This window comes from Oratosquilla oratoria, chromosome 27 (assembly GCF_046742065.1).
Source record: "Oratosquilla oratoria isolate Oo_2021 chromosome 27, ASM4674206v1, whole genome shotgun sequence".
In the NCBI taxonomy this organism is placed as follows: Eukaryota; Metazoa; Arthropoda; class Malacostraca; order Stomatopoda; family Squillidae; genus Oratosquilla; species Oratosquilla oratoria.
In genome coordinates this window covers 20,320,175-20,330,174 of record NC_134803.1, presented here as the reverse complement: position 1 = coordinate 20,330,174, position 10,000 = coordinate 20,320,175, and the positions used below count along the sequence as shown (strand labels likewise).

The 10,000-nt window shown below is 38.6% G+C and overlaps 2 protein-coding genes across 5 annotated transcripts in view; one reads left to right on the top strand and one right to left on the bottom strand.

The window, feature by feature from the left end:
- LOC143039929 (uncharacterized) overlaps positions 1-10,000 on the top strand; it is a 63,585-nt gene that overhangs the window by 13,303 nt on the left and 40,282 nt on the right. For 3 of the 4 annotated variants that reach the window (XM_076210329.1, XM_076210327.1, XM_076210330.1), the window contains exon 2: positions 9,624-10,000. This exon is cut by the window's right edge and continues 192 nt beyond it. In XM_076210329.1, coding sequence (XP_076066444.1) covers positions 9,821-10,000 — 180 coding nt within the window. In that variant the 5' untranslated portion in view covers positions 9,624-9,820. Of the gene's footprint in view, positions 1-9,609 lie in introns of all 4 variants that reach the window. The other variant, XM_076210328.1, reaches the window with a different exon arrangement.
- LOC143039928 (uncharacterized) overlaps positions 1-10,000 on the bottom strand; it is an 82,631-nt gene that overhangs the window by 38,499 nt on the left and 34,132 nt on the right. The window lies entirely within an intron of this gene.

Below are 10,000 nucleotides of genomic sequence, written 5' to 3'. Positions count from 1 at the left end.
CGTGACCTTATACCCACTCCCCTTGCCTACCAGAGTTGGAGTACCGGCCATCAGTGCTGCGATGATGAAATGTTCAGCCCTGAATGAGACTCGAAGTCAGATTTCTGAATTAGCGGTCGAATGCGGTACCACCACACTGTGCGTGCAAAAAGCATATATATATATATATATATATATATATATATATATATATATATATATATATATATATATATATATATATATATATATATATATATATATATATGTGTGTGTGTGTGTGTGTGTGTGTGTGTGTGTGTGTGTGTGTGTGTGTGTGTGTGTGTGTGTGTGTGTGTGTGTGTGTGTGTGTGTGTGCGCGCATACTTTAGTAGCTAGACAATCTATTAATCTATCGGGACCAAACGTATACGATCTCCATTACCAATTTTATTACGACACCAAGAGACACGCACACAATTCTTGTGATATTTTATTTTCGTTTTGAAGCCATCTTCCATATATAAGAAATACCTCGTTCATTCCTACCAGTCAACCCTATCTCAAGCTACGAAGTGAAACAAAACCTGACCTTACGCTCGTGTTTCCTAAGTCTGATTACAATTCTGTGTCGAACTGATGTTGTGCTCTTTCCGGCTAAGGTCATTCTTCGGACTGCTCCACGCCGGCGCCGCCGCCGAGGCATTACAACATAATTATCTTTTAGTGAGCAAAGAATCACACCGACACACACACTAGCCCCCGTCTATCTAATCAGTTATTCCCCTTCAACCTCTCTGGCTAAGACCTTTGTTGTCTCCCGGCCTGTCAGCATCAGTTATCCAGAATCACATGTATATCTGACTACCAAAGATCGGAACTAGCCACTGTCTAAAAATAGTGCACTGCAAGACTTCTCATGACCATTCTCTTCCAAATAATACCGTACCGGTTTCCTTAGTGGCTTAAGGGTGACCCGATTTCACATCCCCGCAGCGGACACAATCATGGGTGCCGGTAGTGAGGCTTCATACGTAATGACTACGTATGTTTTTACCTTATCAGGCTCACCCAACAGAAAATACACTCATGCAAACGAAATCCGCCCGTAATATTCTTACCACATGCACACTCTTCATCTCACATGTGTCCGGGTGTATGAAGGCCCGCGACTGCTATAACAGTTTCTACCATCGAGCTTGGGGTTGCCTACGCTACAGTGGACGGGGCTACAGTGCCTACGCTACAGTGGACGGGGCTGCAACTAACTCTTACGTAGCAAGTGGCACTTTTACTTTCATTCGAGATGCCGCCAAGCTATCTTATTCATCTCCGTGGAAACCTCTACGGTGGCAAACGTAGTTACAGTTTATTTCGAGTATTAGGTGGCACTTTTTCTTCTATTCTGGCGGCCGTCAAGCTACTTCATCTTCCTAATATAATTAATAGTAATTCTTATCAATTATATTTTCAGAAATATTTTACTATTTTTTTTTTTGTACACGCGAAGTGATTCGATCAGATCAATGTTTCAAAAGTAACCTTAAATCTAGATCACAACATTCAATATTACACAATATCACAGAAGTAAGCGTGTACGACGATATCATAAATGTACGACAGTTCCAGTATTTTCGATGCTATCTGTTGCCTTAGGTCATAGGAACTGATCAAACCTACCATCAACTATTCACAATTATAGGCTGTTATTCACTACCATTCAGTGCCACTCGCGTACCTCACCAGTCCCAAGGAAAGCACAACTCATTGCAATGTTGACCAATAACCCACCACCTCGCGTTACTGCAACCTAGCTGATAAGGAATCAAACACGGTTATATGTGAAGGCACTATCGGAAGCCTCTTCACTGTGATGTACTGAAAATGGAACAATGAGATAACATTCCGTCGCCGATAATGAGCCTTTCTTTTCCTTGAGACAATATCGCGCCGAGGTGGTGGAGTCACTGAGGTGGTAAAGGAGATATCATAAAAAAGAAAAAAGAAAAGAAAAATTTGTATATATATATATATATTATATATATATATATATATATATATATATATATATATATATATATATAGAAAAATTTCAGAGTGGTCAGAAAACTTCTTTGGGTTGGGTTTGTTGTCGACATAGCGTTATTGTTACCTCTTCGTACTGTAGTTTTCATTTACTTGAGTTCACCCCATTTCGTTATTTATAGAAATGAAAATGTATTATGGTCTTGTATATTAAGCTTGATTTAAGCTTATCTCATTATCTTAATGTTGAAAATGGAGGTATATGATTAGAACGCAATTGAAATATAAATTGATGATATAAAGAAAAGTGTACAAAATAACTTCCCTTGAAGAATCTGTGCTTGGAGATGAGAAGTCAAGATATGTAGACCAGTGTGATGAACTCGTAAAGCTTCCCACCAATTATAAAATCGCAAGGAATAAAGAAATCTGCATAGCTTTTAACGTGTGAACAGGTTGATGGGCGAACGGGCTGATACGAGCTTAACAGGTGTTGAACAAATAATGAAATAAAATAAATTAACCCAGGCTTATTCAACGAGTTGAAACAACAGGTGGAAAGAAGCTACGACCATCTCCCTCCGCCACAGGGTTCAGTTTCCAATCGTCAGACTGCTTGAGTCGGGTCCGGAGGGGTAACTGCATATATGCACTCAATGCCCCCCTACAGGACTGAACATCAAGGTCGTAACCACTCCATCACTTACACTTAACACAAGAAGAAATATAGCCTGCACAGCTTATATGGTCATAAAACTTGCCTAACACTGCGGATCATCAACCAATGCAGATAGCGTGAGTGTTTGTCACCATGAACTGATAAGAGGGTTATTAGAAAACCAAATACTCTAACGTCGAGTTTGTGTGGCGACACTTCACGGAAGCACAGTTCTAATCCATAAGTATAGTATAACTAAGAACGAAACCAGGTTGCGAGAAAAAAAAATGCATATCCAAAGTTCACAGGGTATGGGACGGGTGTGGTTGGACGTCACTACAACTGCAGCTTTGGAGAATTCCCAGCTCAGTCACGATGTTTCACACACCCAGCATGCTTGCAGTGCTTGGTGTCCACATACACGGTGTATGAAGGACTTCCTGCATTATATTAACTTGAAAGTACGAGTTTCGGTGCACGTATCACCCAAGAGGATAACTGATCAACGAGTCTTCCTCGAATAAAACAATAATCAAAACTCGAAATAAAAACAGCTCTTCTGTCGACACCACATTCCCGTCCTAAAGAACACAAAGACGACATTTCACGTTCAAACTTGAAGTCGTTCAAGAAGATTAATAACTACGGCACTACTTGACTTATTTTCTACACGGGCCCGACATAGGGTAGAATGTAACGGACGCTGTCACGAAAGAACTCCAAAACGTTACATAGAACACAAAACACAAACCATCACTGGAACAGCACAGTCTGACTCGAACTGGTGTCCGACCCGTGGTGTATTATTGTTGAGCGTATTTGCCAGTGACCCCCCCCCCCCCGCAACCAAGCGTTGCTACACCAAACGTTGGTTGCTATGGCCGATGCTAACGTTGTCACGAACCAACGTGACGCTGCAACTCCCATGAACGAATTCTTTCCCAGCGGGTCTCTTCCCACCCAACTTCAGATACTTGGGATCTGTTGAAACTTGCACTCCTGGGACCGTATACTCAAAACTTGTTTGTTAGCCTTAACAATCTCTGCTAGCTAACAGAAAACCACTAAAAGTTATACACCAATGCTTAACTAACAAATGTTAGCTAGTAAACAGTTTGTCAAGTCCCGCTAAACAGTGCTGAAGTTAGCAGCTTATGAACATGTAAATGGACGTATTATTAAAAATTGCACACATAAAACAGTGTTATTAATGCAGTTGTTCAGAATTTATTAATAGAGTATCATGATAGCACATAGATATCGTATGTATGTTTTTTTAGGAGTACTTATTAACCAACGACAGATATTTTTGGACGAAGGCGCATTGTACAGGCGGCCGCGCCACATTCAAATCTTCCGACAGAAGACTCAACAATTATTTCAGAGGATATAGACATGGCAGAAGAATCACAGAAAAAGAAAAGGAATCCAAACTGATCACAAGAGGAAACACTCCTCTTGGTCAACGTGATTATGGAGAAAAAAATAATCATAAATGGGCGATTCAAGCCAAGTTTAAACCACAAGGACAAGAGGGAGGCATGGCAAAGCACGTTGATGCTGTGGTATCGTTTTCTGTTTACATATAAATGTTCATCGACACTTGGAGCCACACTTCTAATGTTTGTGCCATCTATGGTACCCACAACACCGGGAAACCTACAGTCTTCCATGAACTCTGCTTGTTTTACTTGCACTTCTTGATCTTGGCGAGTCAATGGGAATTTTACAAATTGAGTTACAATATCTGGTTCTGATAGTGCATCAATTGTTTGAGTAATGACACGGCTGATTGTTGCTTGCGAGGTCCCAAAGTCGTCACTGCTGCATTTTACCTGTGGCTAAATATCATAGGGTAATTGCCACCTTCGTCTCAGGAATCAGTGGTCGATTCCGTTCTGTTCGGGATTGAAGTTTGTGCCTCACTAAATCAGCCATTGTTATTATACCAGCACGGTTCATTTTGAAGCGTTTGATGAGTTCGTCGTCATTGTACTTGTTAAATATGCCCCGTCGCTGTCGATAAACTCGCTGTCGTCTTTGTAGTTGTTGCTGCTCCGCCATCTTCTCTACTAACAGGAATTTGTTAAGAGCTTAATAGTCCTCCACAGCACTTTTACCTTAACAGTACTTTTAAGGCCCTAACAAATTTTCCGTATCCACTGTTAGTGCTTCAGCTAAATGTTAGCCTTAACAGGAATTTGTTACCCTTAACAGCTATTTGTTAGTGCTAGCAAGTTTTGTGTATAGGGCCTCTGGTGACGCCGTGTTCTTTCCGCGATATGCTGGCGTTGTAGCTTTCCATACCTTCGAAGTGTCGTGATGATTGTTGGCAGTATGTTCAACATTATTGGTTTTCTTACAGATAAAATCACTATCGAATATATCTCGGTACCATAAAAAAAAAAAAAAAAAAACCAAGTCCATAGAAACTCTTTTGCGAACAACAGGCGTTAAGATAGCGTACACATCAGGTAAGAAAATTGGAGATTTGGTGAAACCCGGAACAGTAAATAAAAAGAACGAAAGCAGCGTAGTATACAAAATTCCATGCAAGGGATGTCCACGAGTTTACATTGGCGAGTCATCACGTGGCATAGAAAAACGCATTCAAGAACACAAGAATGACATCAAACACCACAGATCTCACAACTCATTGGTCGTACACATAGATAAACACGGACACCTCCCAGACTGGCAAAACACGGAAATTATCAATAAAGGACTCGATAAGAAAACAAGAAAAACAGTAGAAGCAGCGCACATCTGTACAGAAGACACCAACAATCATAGGGAAGGATTTGTCAACCTGGCTAGAACAACCGGAAAAATTATAATAGCGGAAACAAAACCAACAATGAAATCGACAAGCACGGGTCGCAGTACAGGCCGTCCTATGCAGCCAACAAGACACAATCCCACAAGAAGACATAATCCCACGATGAGCAATAATCCCCCATGACAACCAGCGAGACAGAATCCCCGGAGCTCTTGTATATAAGGCGAGATGTATGTACGTTTGTCATTCTCTCTGAGGAAGGCATACAGCCGAAACGTAAGGGAATAAAGTACCCCCGCCGTCATTCTGAGTTTTCCTACGCCAAATTTACTCATATATATATAAATATATATATATATATATATATAAATATATATGTATGTATATATATATATGTATATATATATACATACATATATATATATACATATGTACATGCATAAATATATATACATATATATATACACACACACATATATATACATACGTATACATATAAACACATATATACATGACAATTTTTATGACAGTCGCATGCAGGATTCGAACCCACTGCTTTCGGCCACCCGTAAGATCTTACGGGTGGCCAAAAGCAGTGGGTTCCAATCCTGCATGCGACTGTCATAAGAATTATCACATTGATGTCGCTGTTACTAGCAAATTTCTCTCATAGTTACAATGGCGAAAAGCGTGAAAGGGATTTGTTCCGATCCTTACCCCTTGCCAACTGGTGGGCTTGGTCCTTGTGTAAAACAGGAATTGGGGTCGCAGATTAGTGATCTTTCCTATCCTCGGGAATCAGTTCGATTCCAGGTTTCAAGGATTTTATAGTCTCTGTTGGTGTAGTGGGTTAAGGCTCTGTGAAGGTAATCTTACGGGTGGCCGAAAGCAGTGGGCTCGAATCCTGCATGCGACTGTCATAAAAATTATCAGATTGATATCGCTGTTACTAGCGAATTTCTCTGACATATATACATATATATATATATATATATATATATATATATATATATACATTTTATACATATATAAATATATAATATATATATATTCATATATATATATATATATGCGGAAAAACCGCCAAGGAAAAAAATAAACTTATGAGCAAGCGCTTTCGTCTCTTCAGACATCCTCAGGGTACCCTGAGGATGTGAATAGACGAAAGCGTTTGGTCATCAGTTTTTCTTTTTCCTAGGTGTTTTTTCCACATATTTAGAATCACGAGGTTATGTGATTTCTCATGCATATCATATATATATATATATATATATATATATATATATATATATATATATATACATATGAGTAAATTTGGTGTAGGAAAACTGGTGTTTTTTCCGCATATTTAGAATCACGAGGTTATGTGATTTCTCATGCGTAATATATATCTTACGTTTCGGCTGTATGCCTTACTCAGAGAGAATGACAAACGTACATATATATATATATATATATATATATATATATATATATATATATATATATATATATATATATATAAATTCAGTCATCCCGAGTCCACTGCCTCCTTCATAGCATTCCATGATTTAGACGACCGCGCCAACCTCTGCCACGTACGAGTATATATATATATATATATACATATATATATATATATATATATATATATATATATATATGTGTGTGTGTGTGTGTGTGTGTGTGTGTGTGTGTGTGTGTGTGTGTGTGTGTGTGTATGTCTGTGTGCAGAAGAAATCACTTGAACGCGTGATTCTAGTATGCAGAAAAACCACACACCTTGAAAATGTCTGAATAGACGAAAGCGCTTGGTCTCATTTCTGTTATTTTCCTAGTGGTTTTTCTGCATATATATATATATATATATATATATATATATGTGTGTGTGTGTGTGTGTGTGTGTGTGTGTGTGTGTGTGTGTGTGTGTGTGTGTGTGTGTGTGTGTGTGTATACATATATAATTTACGTAAATGCTTTGGGAAATTGACACGTATTTGTCCGTAAGTTGCTGCAACATTTCAGTTTTCGCATGCTCTTCACGCTGAATGGATTATGGACTAGCTATCAAAGGTCTATGTAGACTGGTCAGCCAGCCGAGCGGGCCGAGCGCGGGCGAGGAGGGGTAATGACGTCATCCACGCCATACCTCCCAGCCACTCACAGTACTGACTTGAACTTGACCACCTTTGGAGCCTGTTATCTCTTCCCCTCCCCCCCCCCTTTTTAACTGCAATACATATTACCTACATGCATTAGTAATTTGATGAACACTTGGAATATTAAAGGGTCTATTGTAAGCACAAATATATTCATAGTAATTATGGCAAACAGTAGTCATAATACAAAGAAAAATTAAGTTCACACCATTCATAATGTTAGCATAAATATTCAATATTTGTTATTGAATATAAACCACTTAATCATAACATAAACAACAAAGGAAAACAGGTAATATGGTCCTAATGAAAAAGTAAACTACATATCATTCATGTGGTCAGTTTCATTAGTTCTCTGTTTTGACCTTTGCATGACTTATGTTTTTTTTCTTATTTGTCTTAATGTTATTATTTAGATTCCTAATTCTAAAGTACACAGATATTTTGGCAAAAAAATTATATGACATCATGAGGCACATCAAGTCCAACATTTTCTAATTCACGAACAAGTGTTTTCAAGCACTCTTTTCCTTCCTTGAGACTGTCACCGTGTATTACTTCAAATGTTTCTCTCATAGTTGTTAATTGGGAAAAGAAGGTGTCAGCAAGAGCATACAATCTACCTCTGTTTACTTTATCAATCCATGTTTTAGCCATGCCGGTAGGCCTACAGTCACTTGCTTTGTGGCATAAGTGAGGATATTTTGTGTTAAATTTTCTGACAATATAACCACCAATGTATTTGAGAGGTTCTTCTTCTATAAGTACGTGGATTGCTTTCTGTGGATTAGAATCTGAGATTACAAAGTCTTTTAGGTTTTCATCAATGTTATCGTACTCATAATTGACATCTGGCCCAACATCCAAATCTTTGAAGCAGAGACTAGTAATGTACAGTTCTGATGCCAACTGCCTCACATCAAAACATGAAACTTCAAGTTTAGTTTTATTTGACAAACAGTTCAAATTTGCTCCAGTTGTATTTGGTTTCTGAGCAAGAAGTGTAACGTCTTTTCCTAGGAGTAAGTGTTTGAGGCGATATTTAAAAGTTACAGCATTTGGATGGTCGTATGTTCCTCACATTTGCCGTATGCATCCAAATAAATGCTCCAGGCTGTCTTGATTTAGATTTCTAGTTAAAATATATATACAAGAATGAAAGACTTTTGCAGCATTCTGTACAGTCCTATGTATTGCTCAGAAACCAAATACAACTGCAGCAAATTTTGTCTGTTTGTCAAATAAAACTAAACTTGAGAAAAGGGAAAATGAAGTTTCATGTTTTGATGAGAGGCAGTTGGCATCAGAACTGTACATTTCTAATCTCTGCTTCAAAGATTTGGATGTTGGGCCAGATGTCAATTATGATGAAAACCTAAGAGACTCTGTAACCTCAGTTTCTAATCCACAGAAAGCAATCCACGTACTTATAGAAGAAGAACCTCTCAAATACATTGGTGGTTATATTGTTAGAAAATTTAACACAAAATATCCTAACTTATATCACAAAGCAAGTGACTGTAGGCCTACCGGCATGGCTAAAACATGGATTGATGAAGTAAACAGAGGTAGATTGTATGCTCTTTCAGTTTTCCTCTAACGATTTATTTTTTGTTTTGCTTTTGTCTACAACTATGTCTACGACCTTTTCAACTACTTTCGTTGGTTACTATCGACGTGAGTCCCGCTCCTCCTCCCCCGACTCCTGATCCTCGATAAGTAAATAAAAATACAGAATCCTTCAAACGCGCTCACTGGCAACGGCCCCTATTATACACAATTGTCATTTAATTTTCCTGCAGACTTTCCTTCCTCTCCAACAAAAACCTATCAGGCGAAAGCGGGTGGTCTGACCTTGTTCCTTATCGTTATTCCTTTGAAAAAGGTCATCACGAAACTAGACAGAAATAAATTCGGTTTAAGACTCCCGTTTTTTTTCTCTTCCCATCTATCGGTTCTTTTCGAAGTGATTATCCTGCATTTTAGAGCACACATTTGCAGTGTATTTTTGCATATATTTATTACATAAATTATAATCTTTAACAAAACAGATTTATGGTTACAGGTCCAGTTTTTGCGAATTATATGAAAAATGTGTTTACTAAGACAATAGAACGGAAGCGTGTGTCATCGAAAAAATACTTCTTACCCCATTTACTGTGGTGTTACATCCTTCGCTCTTGTTAAAAGTGTCGACAAAATAATAACAACAATAAAAAAATATACATACATCCCGACATCACAATACATCCCCACATCACAATGAACGAAAGCGATTATGAAGTCGTTTTGGACGAAAGTGATGCCGACATCTTTGCGAAGGAAATCGACGACAACATCACTCTGCTCTTCCGGAACGCTGCTGACGACAGCGACGACTATGGCGACGAAGAAATCAGTGACGGAAACGATGACCTCCTCATTACGCAAATCACCACAACG